Here is a 17,405-nt window from a genome sequence, read left to right on the forward strand (position 1 = left end):
TCGAACTCCGCAAGTCTACTACCCGCTCGACATTTCCACAACTTCCACAATTGTGAAGTTGATACCAATCACACTGCAACACCTCGTAAAGCTAGCTTTACTGATTTAAACAAGAAGAACTGAAGATGCCGAGCGCGCAACCGAAGGTCCAACGGCAGGGGATGAGCAAGGAGCTCTCGGAACCTCTACCCGAGCCAGAGACATTCGAGGGTTTGAAGGGAATCAGGAGTATCGCGGGAGATTTGGGAAGTCAGTAAGTATGGAAAGGTGGTGCGGAGTCGCAGTCGGATGCGCGTTTGCTGATGGCGTGTAGACGCGTCAAGGACAAAGTCATCATCGTTACTGGTAAGCTCAACACCCCCAACACATTTCATATGAATTCCTTGTCTAACATCATTTCTAGGTGCAAACTCCGAGATAGGCATTGGTCGTGCCAGTGCGCATCAATTTGCGCGTAACGGTGCTCGCGCAATCTACGTATGCGACTTCGCCGATTCCCACCTCGAGACACACAAGCGCCAACTCAATTCCCTATATCCCTCCACCGAGATACATACCCGACAATTTGATGCTGCAGATGAAGCGTCAGTAAAAAAGGTCTGCCAAGAAGCTTTAGACACTTACGGCCGTCTCGATGTCTTCTTCGCCAATGCAGGAATATCATCCGGCAAGGTGTTCTGGGAAGAGTCCACACAAGGCTTCATGAACGTCATGCGTACGAACGCTCTCTCCGTCTTCCTCGCTGCGAAACACGCATCTCGCGCTATGCTCAAAACCTCGGACCAGAAGCCATACCCCAGCGGTAGCATCATTGCCACAGCGAGTGTGGCGGGCCTACGATCCAACGCAGGCCCCACGGACTACTCAGCTTCGAAGGCTGCAGTGATCAGCCTGATGCAGACATGCGCATACCAGCTTGCCGGCTCTGGCATAAGGTGTAACGCTGTTTGCCCTGGATTGATCGAGACTGGTATGACCAGGGTGACATACGATGCGGCGAGGAAGAGGGGAAGCGAGAAGAAGATTGGACAACTGAACCCGCTTCAGAGAGGAGGACAGCCAGACGAGATCGCGAGGGCGGTGCTATTCCTGGCCAGCGACGAGGCTAGCTACGTTAATGCGCAAGCTTGGGCTGTGGATGGCGGCCTGAGTGGAGGCTTACCATTCGTACCTGGAAAACTGGCATAGAATGTGGATAGGTCGCGTAAGAGCACGGTACAAGAGACTAGACTGGTGGTCTTGGGGGACTGGCTCGCAATGTCATGGAGCGGCATGGACCCTATTACAATACATTAAGTAACTCACGCATCAAATCGTGGCACTACACTACCGTATCTATCCAGTCGTCGTTCAGCCAGCCGTGATGCTGTGTCTATGATCGTATTCCCAACGACTAGCTACGATACCCTGGGACTCACAGTGTGCACGTACATTTCTCCCATAGCGAACCAAGAAACTGCTGGACCAGCATGAGGCAAACTATGGGTCACAGTAGCCGATGCGTTCCCACACCGTGTTCAGTACTCTTTTCTCAATTTCTCTCGTCCCATCCCAAAATGCCTCCCTGCATAAGCCAATCTGCCAAAGCATCATCTACCGATCATCCTGCCAACTAACCTTGAGATGGCGGATTTACCACCACATATTCCAGACTATGCCACCATAAACTCTACCATCACAGAAAAATTCCTATCGTCACTACCGCCTCTCCCACCATCTCCGCCCAGGCCTCGGCCTACCGAACCTCGTCGCAGAGCACCATCTCCACCAGCACCACCAATCTACGTCACAGGCTACAGCTGCATCGCCAGTGACCCCGAGTACGAATACGCGCGACACATAACAGGTGATACCCAGCCGTATTGGTTCGAGGAATCGTACGGCCCCGCAGACTTCAACGACGGTGTGAGAAGGAGGGCAAGGAAGTACATGACGCTTCTAGAAAACGAAGTCGCAATCATAGATCTTGGCGACATTGGCAATGAGATGGATAGGGTGACAGCTAGAGATCAGAGGGAAAGAGCCAGGGAGAGAGCGTTACTTGGACCGGAGCCGGTGTGGGAACTTGAGGAGGACAAGGTGAGCATTAATGCTGCGATTCATGGATCGACTGGCTTGTTGCAGGATACGAAAAGATTGGTTAGAGAGAAGGAAAAATTGAAGGAAGGGAAGAAGATGCGTGAGGAAGAGAAAGAGAAACTGAAGGCTGGGGGGATAGAGGAAATGCAAAAGAACAAGGACGAGAGTCGTGCTTCACGGATACCGATCCGCGACCATGCACTTAGCCTGTTAGACTTTACGAAAAAGGCCAAGACAAAGGGAAAGTCCAAGGCTGAGATCTCTGAGTCACAATCTGAGGTTACTGAGTCACAGTCTGAAGTCGTTCAGATACAGCACGGTGTCATCGAACCACAACCTGAGGCAGCTAAAGAAAGCGAGAAAGAGTACCATCCTCTAACCGTCGAGAAACTCCCGAAACTCCCCTCACCACCAACGGACGACCCAGCTCCCATACCAACACTAAGAACTCTCGAGGAATTGCTAGAGTTGCCCGCAACACCGAGACACGACCCAGCTGCCACACCCTCACCAACAACGACCCCCACAACCACAGATACTGACTCCCAGAGCGGAAGCACCCCACTTACGTCGAGACCGCGTTTGTCTTCCGCAGCGCAAGTCCAAGCCGAAGTCCAATCTCTTCCAAACCCAAACAATACCGTATGAAGCGTCCTTTTCACCTCTTTTTTTTGACCTGCGTAGGACAGTACACTGGCTGACACTGGTGGGTAGGGTCTGGTGCAGGGTGTTGGCACGTTGGAGAGGCAGAATCCGCATAACAGTGTATGAACCACCCCAATGAATATCTTTGTGACTTGTTGCTAGTGATAGTCTTGCTAATAGTGTCGATTAGGGTCTGGTGCAGGATTTCGGTACGTTGGAACGAGCGAGGTCTTTGCGGGCGAATAGAAGTAGTGGATTGTTTAGATGTTGCTCTGGGCGGAGGAAGTAGGTGTTGATTGAGATGGAGTGCGTATATGCCGCAACTGTCAGGCTAAGAGGAGGGTGCTGTGCTGTCTACGCTCAGCCAAGCGTCGCTTTTTGTGGGTTACCATCTCAGTCTATCGGAATGGTGAATCGAAATTAGAGATTCGGCTATCATATTCTCAGATCATATCTTCGGATCATGTACGGTCGGTAATTACAGCATCTAATGATGAGGGGATATATATTGCGTCCAACCGCGCGTTTTCAGGTGCGCAGCACTGCTTTCCAATTTCACCACTCCGCATGACCAAATCGAGCCACGTTCACCTTGACTTCCAGCCCACAGTGCTCCACAACCACGGTCAGCGAGATCGTCGCTTATTACGTTTCCCCTTGCGCGATGAGCTTTCAAATATCTATAGCTTGAGCCCCTCTCATTGTTTCGACTTCCATTCCTTTCGCAGTAATTAGCCCATCACGATGACCGGCACGACCGTGAACATCCGCCAGCAACGGTATGATCGCTCGAGCTCAGTCGGCTGCATAGAAGAACCACACCTGTCACTTCAGGAAATCGAACCTCTTCGATGGGACCGCGCCTTAGAGAGCTCAGTGCAGGCACTACACGAAACGATGAACTCACCCGCCTACTGGCAATTTCCGAACAACACTGCATCAATGTGGACTCGGGAGCTTCAAGACGTTCAAGGTACACTCAGCAGGGCCATGAAAGGTGGTGAAGGTAGTAGTGGTGTTCAGTCGCCCTCAAGCGATACCACAGTGAAGCTGGGGAATGGTGGTTATGGTCACAGTGGCAGCCTTACCAGTTCTTCGGTCGCTAACGTCACCGTCATCACACCAGAGGTGGATGATGCGCAAACTTCTAGGACTTCGGAACTCGAAAACCCGCTCTCGCTCCATAGTCGTCCACTTGCTGGAATATCAAACAATCCATCGCGTCGAAATCACTTCGACGATCCGAACCAGACCTACGCAAAGCACAACATGGGCGTCTTACCTCCTGGCTTGGCTCCACCAGTGCAGATACATGCCGGGACGTCGCTTGAACTCTTCCGCTTTGCACAGAACCCCATTCGTGCCACTTTTGACGATGCAGCTCTTCACCTGTCAAACTTTTCCAACCCACTGGGATCACCAAATGACCTTCATGTGCCGCTTCAAATGAATTTGCATCAGCGAAGGTTCAGTGGTAGGATGTCGAGCCTGCCAAGCATCCCTTCGCCGCTGGGCCCTGGACGTACGAGGGAACAGCTTCGTGAGGATGAAGACGGAGGTGTGTTGCTCTCGTCGGTCCCAAACGGAGCTGTTCTGCGCGACTACAAGATGGGATGTACAAGCCTAGAGGGAAACGCTACACAGATGAAGAAATCAATGCAAAGGAAGCGTGTTCCTTCGTCGCCTAAAGTGCAGCAATACGTATCCACCGGATCAATGCACATACCGCCTGTGTTCGACGTATACCCGCCTAGCGCTCAGATCAAGGTCGAAGGGAACATATTTTCGCCTCTACCAGGTTTTGTTAATGGTCCTGGACACTCGCGAAAGTACACCGATCCCTTCATCGACCATGAACCGACCCAGAACGACTCAGCATATGTCAACTATACTCGCCTGTCTGGAACTGCTACGCCGTTCAGACTCTCGTCTCAGTCGTCCATGTGCTTGCCTCCCACCCCCCTCACTGCGACATGGCCAACCTCTGCTTCTGCAACTTTTAGACTCGCGTGTCCGCCCACCCTGGCGTTTGCTCCTCCTCAGTCTCTACCGGCTTCACGAGGTCGTCCACCTATGCGGTCCAACCTAACTATTCTGCTGCCTCCGCTCTCTAGCATCCAGGGCCGGCACCAGCACACGCCAGAAGCTCGTGCACGTCTCGAAGCGCAGAGGCCTAATTGCGAAGAGTGGATCTGTATCGAAGCCGCCAAGATAGCACAGCTAGCGAGGCTAAGGCACGCAGCGGAGCGTCGCTACAGGGAAACACATGCCGAACAGGATTACAAAAGCTGGCAGCAAATCGAAGTGGTGTTTGCTGATGCTACGAACCTGGAGAAGCGACAGGAAGAGAGGCGGAACTTGTTCTTGAATGAGAAGGGTATGACAGCGTTGAGAACTCCTAAGATTGAGGACATGTCAGCTGCGAGCCGCGAACGGGGAGGTAAAGATGGAGAAGAGAAGCTGCTCGGCTTCAAGATGGCGTTGATGGAGCGGGAGTGTGTTGAGGTCAAGCGCGATGAAGATGAAGAAGCTATTACCGTTGAGATGTTGGCGACGTTGAGCTTGGAGGAGAAGAAGGCTCTTCGAAAGCATCTTGTAAGGCGTCTTGAGCGAAGGTCTTGATCATGTATCATGACACGGCAGTCCTGTATCTTACATTGAGGTAGCGTACCAAGAGCTGGAGATTGCGCTTAGGATCCCACTAGCACACAAGACCCTACTATAGTGGTGTACAACTTAAACAATAAAATGATGTATACGTCACCACAAATACTCATGCTCCACCACCGGCCATGATTTTCTTCCCTTTGACACTCTTCTGTTCCATACCTAGACTGATAAAGAATGCAATACTGCTCGTTGCGATAGCCAATATAAATGCCGTGACAATAGCGTTGTTATATCCATGCAACACCCCCGGTAGTATCTCTTCAGGTACAACGTTCCTCAGATTTGTCGCCCCAGCATTAGCTACAATCCTCGCATCGAATCCCGGCGCATATTTCGGCACCTCCTTCGCCAACGTATTCACAAAGATATTCTGCGCAATGGAGATTGAAAGCGCGCCGCCCAGCGAATTGAAGAACATGACGCATGCATTGGCTGTAGGCATGTCTTTCTCGTTTGTGACGACCTGCACAGCGACGAAAGGGATTTGTACACCGGCTCCTGCGCCAATACCAGCGAGGATTTGGTAGCCGATCCATTGGCCCGGTGGGGATGAGACCTTGAGCGTGTAGAGCATGCCTGCGCCGATGGCGAAGATGGTGCTGCCAAACCACATGAAAGGTGCATACCATCCGACGACGGTGATGAGGCCGCCAATGACGATGGAGGAGCAGGTAATGCTGACTAGGTAGGCGATGGTTCGGATGCCGGATTCTTCGGCCGTGGTTCCTTTGATTGCTTGGAAGTAGAAGGGCAGATAGAAGATATGCCTGGTGATTGTTAGACTTCAAGCTGAAGACGAAGACAACAGCGGTGATTTAGACTTACGTGTACAGCGCCATCGATAGTAGAGTTGAATACAGACAACTGACCAATACCGTTCGCTGCGTAAAGACGCGAACAGGAATCGTCGCTCGATCTTTCTGACGCAACTGTATGCCGATAAAGACGGAGATGAGTAGACCAAAACCCAGTAACGTACCCCACACCTTTGAGTTACTCCACGCGTAACTAAACCCACCCCATTGCAAGCACAAGAGCAAACAAACGATGGCGCAAATCAAGAACACAGCACCCGTAATATCAATATTCTTAAGCCGCTCCTTGACAGGAAGATGTGAGTACTGCCGCTTCGGATTCGTAAAGAAGAAAAACACAACCCCGAGCGACACCGCGCCGAAAGGCAGGTTAATCCAGAAACACCATCGCCAAGACGCTCTATCTGTCAGCGCACCTCCAAGGATAGGTCCAACGACTGACGCGATACCGAACATGGATGAAAGAGCGGCAATGTAGATAGCTCTTTTCCTCAACGGCACCGAGAACCCGATGATGGTCATACCACCCGAATACAACGCCGCCGCTCCAGCTCCCGCAACCGCTCTGCCCACGATGAACATGGGCGAACTTGTTGCCGCAGCGCATATAATGGAGCCGACCTCGAAGATGACAAGGGCACAGAGGTACGTGTATTTGACATCGAAGTAGGTGTACACTTTACCAAAAGACGGTTGGAGCGAGGTTGTTGTCAATAGGTATGAGGAGCCATACCACCCGACGTCATCGAGACTATTGAAGACGGTTGTGATTTTTGGTATGGCGGTTGCGATGATGGTGTTGTCGAGGGCGATGACAAAGGTTGTTAAGCAGAGACCTACGGAGAGGATGGCGAGTTTGAAACCGCTGAGGTATTTGGACTCGTCTTCGGGATCGGGATCGACATCTTTCTCTTCGCTTGCGATGACTTCTGTGGGGTTCTTTTCGTCGTCTGGTTGTTTGGCGTCCGTTTTGTTTTGAGGCTCGTCGGCATGGGCTTGATCGTTCGTAGCAGTATGCGCTGATTTATTCTCGAGGCTATCCTTTGGCTGTGCCAATCTTGGGTCGACTTCCCCAGATGCTTGCGTGTCCTCGGCGTTGGGATGAGTCGTGCTTGGGCCGAGAGTTTTTTCTGTGGTATCGGCTGCCTGCATAACGGCTGTGGGCCCGGCTCAACGCAGTCAGAGCAAGCCTTCTGCGGGCCGCTGGACACTAGGTATGTGGAACCTATCAACGGGTATCTTGTGGGTCAGACCAAACAGCTTCGCGGTAATGGGGTGTCTGTTACACAAAGTACAAACTGTCACAGATTGCGGCGAGCGCAAAAAGAAGTTTCGGAAAGAAGCATCAGGGCGACCCTCCGTTCTGTATAGAAGTCCTGATCACGCGCTGCAATCAAAACGCAACCATTTGGAACCACGACCGTATTCTTTACGGCGTTCGTTAGCCAAGCGACATGTCAGATGGGCATCTGGAACCGAGAAAACGTGAGTTGAGGCGCGGGACGTTGGGTTACCGAGCCCATTGAACCAATCAGAACATTCATAAGAAACATCCTTACGGCGCTGATCAATCGTCGGCTGCAGTTCTAGTTGTGTAGAAGACGTTTATGGCTTTGATGTTATCAGATACGTTCGCGTACGCCTTCTTCGTCCTTTTGCGCCGCTGTCGTTGCGATAGGAACTGACTAGAATCACAATGTGTCACATGTGGACCTTCTCACTCTAGATCGCGAGCTGTTCTCGCGCTGATAAGGAGTATGAGTTTCTGCGTCGCTCTCGGTTAAATACACGTCTAGTGCGGCGATCATCGCATCCGAGGTAGAAGTCTGAAGCATCGAATCCGAACGCGAGCATGTGGTGTAGGAACCCTTGTCTTCTCTACCTACCAAACCCCGATCTGCGGTTGAATTTGCTGTGGGTGGACATGATCAGCCCGAGTGGTGGGGTAGCTAGGAATTTCCTTTTGCATAGAGTTGGTTCAAGCTTCATCCCTGACCAGAGTGCCGTGAACGTGCAACGGGCCGTTTCGCTCCCGTGGGTGTACCATCGAAGGACATCATGTTGAGAAGCAGGCTGAAGGTATTCGAGCGAAAAGCATGGGCATTGTAAATCTAATGGTTGTAATACATTCGGAAAACATGACCAAGTAGTCGAGGATACGTAAGTGAAATACCTGTAGGCTAAGCACAGACCCTCCTTCTATAATCTATGTGTTGCGATTGAGCGTTCATATGCTTCTGATTGATCCTACTACATTCCGTCTACTGTGTGAGATCTGTCACTCAGCCACTACATAGTGCTTAGTATTCGTAGTGATGCTGTGTAGAAGAGAATCCCACCTAGCCCGGACACACACTGCAAGGTGTCTCAATCTTGACTGTAGCGAGGATTACGCCGTCGTGGCCACGTGCGCACTTTCGCTGCGCTATTTGGCCTTTGGGACAAAGTTGCTGGAAGATCATCTGGGTGTGTCCACACTTGTGAGAGTAGGCATGGTAGAAACACATTGGAAGGCGGTGATTGGTGTGATGTTGATAATAATGACCGTGGAATTGCTAGGACAGGCCGTTGGTATAGTCGGTCAAGGTTGATAGGAATACGAAGCGAAGGGAGGTCGGATCTTGATTGCAATGAACGAACGTATGCGGGAGCGAATGGAGACGGAGTGGTGGTTCAATGAAAGTGATGGATGAGAACGCTCAAGAGAATAGCAGATGACCGATGTTGTGACCATCTCTCCGTCCGCATCTCGTAGCTCTTTGTACTACCACGTATGTCTCGAACGGTGGGCCGCTATTGTCTGTTGCTCAAGTTGCGCGGTTTGATAGTTTGATACCCGTGAACAACCAAGCAATTGTAAGCTTATCCGTTTGGTCAGACAAGCACAACACATCGTTTCGAGTGGATGAGCGGATTTTCATTGCGGAACGGGAGATCTCGAAGATGGTCGGCGGCTTATCACCGTTCATTATAGATGAGGTGGTACATCTAAAGGTAAGTCTTCACCGATTATCATGAGCACCTGCCCTGGCGAGGCTGGCCTGATATTGTTGCACAAGCGGAAATGGGCGGCTCCGGGTTGTTCAAGACATAGCAGATGTTTGACTTGCTCATACCCCACGAATGCGTGCTCTCCGGGAGATGTGCATACAGGGCGGCGATCAAACTCACGACCTGGTGGTAGCGAAATTTGCGCCGCTGGGCTGGTAGCATTACAGTAGCTATTATAGTAGTTTGTTTGATTTGCGAATTTGTCTCTCGCCAGATATGTACGGGTTTTGCTCGACCCGCCTTACCGTCGGCTTGCGGACTACATCCGCTGCGACACTTGGTGTTGCTAAGGTTTGCGCAATGCTTGTCGTCATTTCCGGCCGTTCTTCGTTGGTATATCCCAATCACCTGGTCCTGGAATTCCAAGCGCGCTGCAGCCAATTTGCTGGTTGAGGAGCTCTGCTATACATTATAGTGGCGTCATGCGATGTAAGATCGAGAAGGCTGGCTATCAATAGTAGTTCTTAGCTGCCAATGACATTCGCCAGCATTTTCGAGATTTCAGCCAATAAGCGTCCGGTCTCACCGCCAATTCATGTGGAGACTTTCGATGCAGATACGCCGCCAGATCCTGCAGATGACGAGACGACAGCTCGACTTTATCAATCGATACTAGTTCCTTGGATGGAGAAATGGTGTGCAGGTCTCTAAATGTGGTCATCGTCGCCATCTTCGCCTTCGAGGCCGGGAGTTGCAGATTGCTCCACTCGGGCATATTGCTAAGCCTGCAGGATACATGTTGACATGCCAGGAACACAAGTCTACATCAGCGTCTCGTCAGCATGCATCGTGCTAGTCCTCACCGTGGGTAGAAAGACAGAGTGACAACGCAAGCGCGTGCTGTCCGTGGCTGAGTTGAAAACGCCATCCTTAGGGCTGTCGAAGCGTCTCTTGCGGCAGACCGACAAGTAGGAATGATGGCATACTGCACCCCACCAAGCCGTGGAACGATGCGCTGGCAAACGGTGTGGTTCATCCGGGACTGCAGCTGAGGCATAGCCCTGCATGCGCTCGTTGGCGAGCCTCGAAAGCGGCCGTGTTGGAGAGACGTTGACGTCGAGCAGGAGAATATGTTATGGCAGTTCTAGCCTCGATGCCAGCTGGCAACGCCCCATCTGAACTATTAACGGGAAAAAGGACATGCAACAGACGTGTGTAGTTTAGCGGAGGAGTTCGACGCTTGACACGTAGCCCACCATAGCTCGCCTGTCTGCAGATTGACGCAGGAGCTGCACCTGCGTCTCCAGAGAGCCGGATAGAGTGCGCGGGTTAATACTAGCATCCGTTTCCTTTGCGTTCGCCCTGCTATTTCCTTTTGCGCCGTTATCATCGTTTTGGTGTAGTTGTCATTTCCTCGTCGTCGCGCGCAATCATCGCGGCCTTCCGCTCGTTCCCTCAACACCAAGCCAAGCGTAAGGGTCTTCGCAACACCAAAAAGAAGCCCCCACCCAGTGCCCAAAGCGCAATCGAACGGTTATCCTCGCGCGAATCCGGGAATCTGGAGTCTGTAGGAGTGTGCGCGGCCAAGTTTCGCTTCCTCGGCGTCCAAAACAGCTGCACTGACCGCTGCCACACCGCCTGCCGACGTCACGGCCTTTAAGACGGTCGCATTACCTCGTGCGCGCAGGACGATTGAAGCTGGCCAACATCGCAATGCGCTGTTCAAGGCCTCGGATCCACCTCTCCCAGCCTCCCGCCATCTCGCAATCGACGTCTGACGTCTGTTAGCCTGTTGCAAAAGCGTCTTGCAGCGCCTCATCTCTTGCGCGCTTCCATTGGCTCCGCCATCACTCCAGTCGTCGAATAAGAGCAAGGCACTGGCCCTAAACAACGACACCGTCTCGCCCTATCCGTTTCGAGATATCCCGATCAATGTGAGCCGTTGCTACGCCATGTGGCCGTTCAACAATTGGAGGCATTGCTGACAGTTGTCTAGACAGTTCATCACTCGTGGCGCTCACAACGACTTGTTATACCGCTCCATCATTTTCTCCGCCTCAACATTGCTCACCATCTTATATATCTCGTATCATGATCCTCGCCTCCACCGGCATCGCTTAATTCAACAAATCTCCGAGTAGCGCTTCCCGACTTAGACCATCACGAGAATCGACTTTCATCCGTTCAAGGGACGTGCACGGATTTTGGTCGCTTGCCGAAACATATCAATAGGCCAGCACTCGTTGTTTGGGTGCCAGAGCCTCATCTCCAGGGAGACATCATCGCAAGGTGTCATCGGTCAGCCTGGGCCGGGCTGCACTGTGTCTATCTTATAGAAGATACAGCGCAACGGTCCGGGTTGGCGGTTAAGGTTAGTGGTTGCACGATTCGTGCCTTCCGACTACTTCATCATCTTCACTTCGCAGTCTACACATAGCTCATTGTCAGCATTCCTTCGAATCATTTCCATCGCCAACTACATCCACCTTCCGCTCGTCTCTCTTGTCTCATCTCGACTGCGACTTACGAAGCATACCAGACTACGCCACTGAATCATGGCATCTTTGGACTTTGACCAGAAGTTCCTTGGTCGGATAGCCAAGCAGACTGAAGACACGAGTCCATTCCTATCCAGCGCTCTTTATCAGATTCTGGGTCTATCAGTCCTCCTGGCTCGGAGACTCATTCGCGCCAGGAAGCTTCGAAAACTGGACACTAGCCGGGATACTCCTTCACTTTCGACCTATCAGCATATACTATGGATGTCCCGCGAAGGGCTCTCTATACTCGAGCTGTACGTGCTTCCATATGCTCAGGATAACCAGCATGGACCCGAATGCAGGGTGTTGAGCGTGAAGTTGCGGGCGAGCTTCTACCACATCTTCTGCCTCTTCCACAACCAGCCACCCGTCACAACAATGAACATGACAAGTACTGATCCTCGGAATCCCGCCTCACCCCCCTTACACCTATCACCACCAAAACATGGAAATGGACCTGGTCGCAAGATAGATCCCCTGGGATTGCCACCCCCTTCAAAGCGCTCAGGCAAACAACCAGTATTACGGGAGCCCATCGACTCTATTGTGTCCGAGACATCTTTCGTCACGAACCCATATGCAGCAGGGGGGCCAGTCGGCACACCATCACCAGGACCAACGATCAACGCGCCTCCGGGCCTCAACCCGGTGCCTATTCCACAGCCTTCATCCTTCATACTCCCACCACTGAACTTCGTTCCGTTAGCCAGCGGCTACTTTACAACCGCTACACAATACGCCACCTCGTTCCTGCATGGCTCGCATCCATTGCGGTTGTCCGTTGCGCTCGAGCACAGTGCGTTCTTGTGGGATTGTCTTCACGACCATGATGCCTCACGACGCGTCGCTCGACGTGCAATCAAAGACGTATACCGCGCACAAGAAGCCATGGATGATACAGAGTTTGAAGATGCCGCTGAACTCGTGGGTATTCTGGGTCGCATGATGAAGCGCAAGAGCTGGGAAGGCACCCCACGCGTCGGAGGCATGGCAAGTCCCGAGCCTGTCGCACAGAACGCCCCACTAGCAGCTGGTGGCCGGCTGGAACAAGCGAATATGCCAGTCACCTCTCCTACCCAGCGCCCTCAGCCAAGTAGCAGGAGAGCGGCAGAATCATCGCCGCTCACTGACTCGTCTATGCAGACGCCGCCAGCGAGTGCCGTACGCAGTCGAGCAAATACAGCAAGCAGGTCTGTACCTCGACAAAAAGAAAGCAACAGCCACGAGAATACACCCAAATCACCTCCACGGCGGCATGCCGAAGGCAATAGTCGCGACACTACACCACGCGCGAGGCACGTCAGTGTCGAAAGCGGTGCCAGTACAACACCTCGGGCACCTCAGGGAGTAGGCGGTCGCTCTCCCGCAACACCATCCACGGTCCGAACTGCGCACCGAACTTCAGGCAGCGGTGGCTCTTCAAAAGGAACACCCGTTGCCGGGACCTCGACACCACTGACACAAAGCGCAGCCGCGACACTCGTTTCGGAGAACATGCGCAACTCGCCGACGCTGCGGCGCACACCTCCGACGCAACTCTCACCCGAACACCACGGTACGCGCTTCTCCCCTTCACAAGAAAGCTCCTACGCAAGACAACAGAGGTGACTAGTAGAGACGGGTCGGGAGAAGCAAAGAAAAATGGAAGTGCAATGGACCGACTCCATGCATGAAGCCGACATTGTGCTCCTTCCCATGACACAGCCCTCTTCGGTTTCATCAACACCTATCGACTACGCCGGACAAGCGTATCCCGAGTATCCAGTTCACTTCCGGCCATGAACCCTGTCATGTGTTCTTGGAACGATCCAGTTTTGATGCGAGCTTATGCACATCCATCCATCCCTTCCCGTCGCAGCCACACGAGTCAGCTCTTGGAGCCCGATATGATACCTCCCTCTCATCATCACATTCCCTATTGCGCAATCCTTCGGGATCAGCAGAAATATTGTATTATACCTATTGGCGTTTCTTGGGCGTATATACATCGGTTCAGCAACCACATACGTTTCGTCGTTTGCATTGTAGCATATCGGATACCAAAAGCTGCTCATGCATATCACAGCTGAGCGGCAATACTGCATAATGTCTTATCTCTTGGTCAATTTTTTTTGGCGGTTGTTTGTTTTTCCTGTGGGCTGATGATACCAAGTTTCTGGCTTCTTTTTTTGTACGTTTTGGTTTTCCGAGACGTAGCTGAGTCTCTCTCTCCATTACATGCAACTAGAGATTCATGAATTATAGCCGTTTACACTGTTCATTATGATTTGAGTTTGTGATATATAATACATTCTGAGGATGTTGTTTTCACGATCAGTTGACTATATGTGTGTATTTCCAGGCTGCGACGCCTACTGAGGATGCGGCCGTCTCCAATCATATTCTTCTTATTGCGCAGATTGTCTGGGCAATCGAAATGCTAAAAAAAAAAAACACCTGGCTCGCCGCAAGACTAGGCGGACTACGATCGGTGGGCGGATCAAGGACAACCTGTGGAAGAGCGGAGCAGTCGTCGCTAAGGGAAAAGTAAAGTCAGCCTCTCCTACTGTTGATACCTCTGCAGTGGCGGAAGAGTCCATGTAGATTAATCGAGACATAGATGTTAGGAGAGGATATAATGACGAAGGAGCTAGACACAGGCGTCTTTAGAGAAAAGAACCTAGAACTAGAGGCTTAGAGAAACCTCCTCGAAGATTAAGTGCTTGTTGTCAAGATGAACGAAGCGATTGAGGGTACGTTGAAGCATGGGATCTCTTTGTTAACAGATGAATTAGGAAGGGGATTCTATTCTAGTCAACATGTGTATCTAGGTAGACATGTGCGGAGTCGTAGAGAAGACAATCTAAAGTTAAGCTGTCGGATTATGAGGCTTTATCGGCTTGTGCCAAATATTACCATGTCTATATAGTTGGGCCTAATAATTTCAATTAGCTGCTGGAACAAATACGATGCCGCAGCAGTAGTGCCTGCAGGTACTCGCGATTGTTGGTGTCGGTGATTGATGAATCACAACGTGCTAGGGACCTCAACGCAACGATGTCGTGACTTCCGCATCCACTAAACACTCCGTCTCGCCACGAAAATCACCCCGTCCGAAGCTCAAAGCGTTAGCTTTTTTTAGTTTTAATATTATAAATAATATTTCACAAAATTGTCTCATCCAATTACAAAACGACATCGGTCGCTTAGCTCAGTTGGTTAGAGCGTGGTGCTAATAACGCCAAGGTCGCGAGTTCGACCCTCGTAGTGACCACTATGTTCTCTCTTTTTGTTTGATTGGAGTATCGGAGATGTGTGGTAGAGAAAGAGAACTTTTTTTGCCTCTCCTTGCGGTGTTACGTAGGGCTGCGCGTCTCGGGTGGCCCGCACCTTAGTGAAAAATCTAGGCGAGAAGCCCCCCGCGTCAGCACTTTCTCACAACTCAAACAGAGGCTACAACACCAGATCAATGCATTCACGCAAAACTTCTTTGACATAGCTACTCGGTACTACCCCTCTGTCTAGCAAAAAAATCGCATTGCTATTGCTTACAAGACGCGCTTTCAATCCTATGAGCTAAGGCAAGAACACGCTTCGCAGATACCAGTCTCGCTATGTCTTGTTGAGATTTCGTGATAAACTTGCACACGCTGCGCCAATTTAGTGATACAGCTTACTAGCGCTTGGAAGCACAGCTTCACAGAGGATGTTACGGCTGTACGTATAGTCAAGCTAGGATCAGCTGAGTTTAATATAGGAGCCTTAGTCAATACGTCTGTATGATCACTAAACCATGACTTCGAAGGGGATGATCACCCAACCATTCATCCTAGCGATACATCTGATGCTGTCTTGCTACGTGCGTGCTTACAAACATGAAGCTGATTGCTCAAAGTGTATCTCTACCAAACACCACTACAAGTCACTCCATAAACAGTTCGATTAGGTTACTCCATAAGAAATAAACAACCTCCAAGCTTACCAAAGTACTACCATACATTTTAAGATGTGCCAACGTCTCAGCAATATTGGCACAGTAAAGCCAACCGAACTTCCTCAGGACGGCACACAGTAATGTAGAATTACAATACTGCGAGAATCTTCGTCATTGGCAGAACCGGTGCGCAAGGGTTTCCAATCGTCCGCGGGCTCGTTGCCGATGGCGGTTACCATTGCAAACTCCTCACCCGAGTCGTGAACTCAGCCGAGCGAAGACTTTATTGCAATTGCCCAGTGTTTCTTTCCTAGAAGGCACCTTTGCCAACGAGGAGACCCTATGAGCGGGATCAACACCGACGGTTTTAACATTGGCAAGAAGACCGAAATCCTCTAGGCCATCCGCACATACGAGCTCGCCCTCGAATAGAGAACCAAATTCTTCGTCTATGAAAACCTCGACTACGTCTACATGAAACCAGATTACGATCCAAAGTACCGAATAGGCCATGACGACGGTAAAGAAAGGATCGGAGAAAGGATTCTCCATCAAAACAAAGACAACGCGCAGAAAATGGGAGCCGCCCTTTTCGCAACTCGCCCATACATCGGGATGGCGATCGCAAATAATACGCCAACGACGCTAACTGTCGAAGATGGGAATGCTACGTAGGATGTACCGCTTGGAGATGGTGCCGCGGTACACGTTTCTCTCGAAGACTGCGCGCACTAGGTTCGCTGGTTGTTCGATCATCCCGACCACGCTAACGGACTGGATCTCGAAGTGGCTATTCTGCATATTGGACATGACGACCTCCTGGCCGCATTCTAGCTTGTGACTGGCCATCCTGCTCGCTACATCGACACTGATTTCGAGACGTATTGGAAATCCGCGCCGTTAAGCGCCGTCGGCGATAGGTCCACCGGCTACAATCCGGGTTTCGACAATGTGGGAAGCAATGTGGGGAAGGTGTTGGTACTCGAAATCTTCACAGGGGTTAGAACATGTGGCGTGGCTCGGGTCAGAATAAGGGCGTTGTATGGAGGGACTATACACTACTGGATGAGATCTTCCCTTGTAGAATCTAGAGTGCTGAAGAGCGGTTTCGGAGGGAAGACGAACGAGTCATACGGGAAGGGCTAGGAGGACTGTGGAATAGAATTCAGGGAGGCAGTATAAAGATGGTTATCAAGGCGATGAAAGATGGGCTGAATTGTCGTTTGTAAATCTACTCTGTACACTGGTTGCTAGTGGTATCTACTGCTTTGCCTCAAGATATGTAGCGTGCCATACCAATACGCGCGACGCAATAATGCAGTGATGTAGTGTAATGCTGCTTGGCAGCAAGCCTCGCCTAGGTGTTCACAGGGTCGCCAGGTTCGAACTGAGAGAAGCGGAGGTCATGTATAGAACTCTTATACACAGAACTTATGCGTTCTTGCGTGCTGTCATAGCAAGCAACAGCTTCTCTCGTGATAGGCTATAGTCTCACTTTCTCTACTTCTCGATGTGACGGCCGTGAGTATACGCAAGCAAGATCCAACTGAAAGATCATCAGGATGAATCTCGGTCATTGCGATTACATGATCACTAGGTTTACGACAGATGCAGTATGAGGCTAAGAACTAAGTGCGACTTACCTAAGGCCTAGGGCAATGATTTCAAAGCAAGAGTAACTAGTTTCATCAACGTGTGCAACGTTTTAAGAGTCAGGTCATGCGTATATAAGGTGGAGGAGTAGTCGCATAC

At 51.1% G+C, this 17,405-nt stretch overlaps 5 protein-coding genes across 5 annotated transcripts; 4 read left to right on the plus strand and 1 right to left on the minus strand.

The window, feature by feature from the left end:
• Positions 1-125: 125 nt before the first annotated feature.
• On the plus strand, positions 126-1,188 carry ALTATR162_LOCUS4949 (uncharacterized protein; the record flags this gene model as incomplete). Its single annotated transcript, XM_043312565.1, has 3 exons — positions 126-253; positions 314-345; positions 404-1,188. 3 exons carry the CDS (start codon positions 126-128, stop codon positions 1,186-1,188), a joined length of 945 nt encoding a protein of 314 aa, XP_043168500.1.
• Positions 1,189-1,623: 435 nt separating this feature from the next.
• Positions 1,624-2,727, plus strand: ALTATR162_LOCUS4950 (uncharacterized protein; the record flags this gene model as incomplete). Its single annotated transcript, XM_043312566.1, has 1 exon — positions 1,624-2,727. The coding sequence occupies one exon, from the start codon at positions 1,624-1,626 to the stop codon at positions 2,725-2,727; it is 1,104 nt and encodes a 367-aa protein (XP_043168501.1).
• A 741-nt stretch (positions 2,728-3,468) lies between these two features.
• Positions 3,469-5,346, plus strand: ALTATR162_LOCUS4951 (uncharacterized protein; the record flags this gene model as incomplete). Its single annotated transcript, XM_043312567.1, has 1 exon — positions 3,469-5,346. The coding sequence occupies one exon, from the start codon at positions 3,469-3,471 to the stop codon at positions 5,344-5,346; it is 1,878 nt and encodes a 625-aa protein (XP_043168502.1).
• A 1,605-nt stretch (positions 5,347-6,951) lies between these two features.
• Positions 6,952-7,361, minus strand: ALTATR162_LOCUS4952 (uncharacterized protein; the record flags this gene model as incomplete). The annotated part of the gene is made up of 2 exons (XM_043312568.1): positions 6,952-6,960; positions 7,050-7,361. The coding sequence occupies 2 exons, from the start codon at positions 7,359-7,361 to the stop codon at positions 6,952-6,954; spliced, it is 321 nt and encodes a 106-aa protein (XP_043168503.1).
• A 4,394-nt stretch (positions 7,362-11,755) lies between these two features.
• On the plus strand, positions 11,756-13,522 carry ALTATR162_LOCUS4953 (uncharacterized protein; the record flags this gene model as incomplete). The annotated part of the gene is made up of 2 exons (XM_043312569.1): positions 11,756-13,295; positions 13,353-13,522. 2 exons carry the CDS (start codon positions 11,756-11,758, stop codon positions 13,520-13,522), a joined length of 1,710 nt encoding a protein of 569 aa, XP_043168504.1.
• Positions 13,523-17,405: the final 3,883 nt, after the last annotated feature.

This window comes from Alternaria atra (genome assembly GCF_907166805.1).
Source record: "Alternaria atra isolate CS162 genome assembly, contig: 23, whole genome shotgun sequence".
Lineage (NCBI taxonomy): Eukaryota > Fungi > Ascomycota > Dothideomycetes > Pleosporales > Pleosporaceae > Alternaria > Alternaria atra.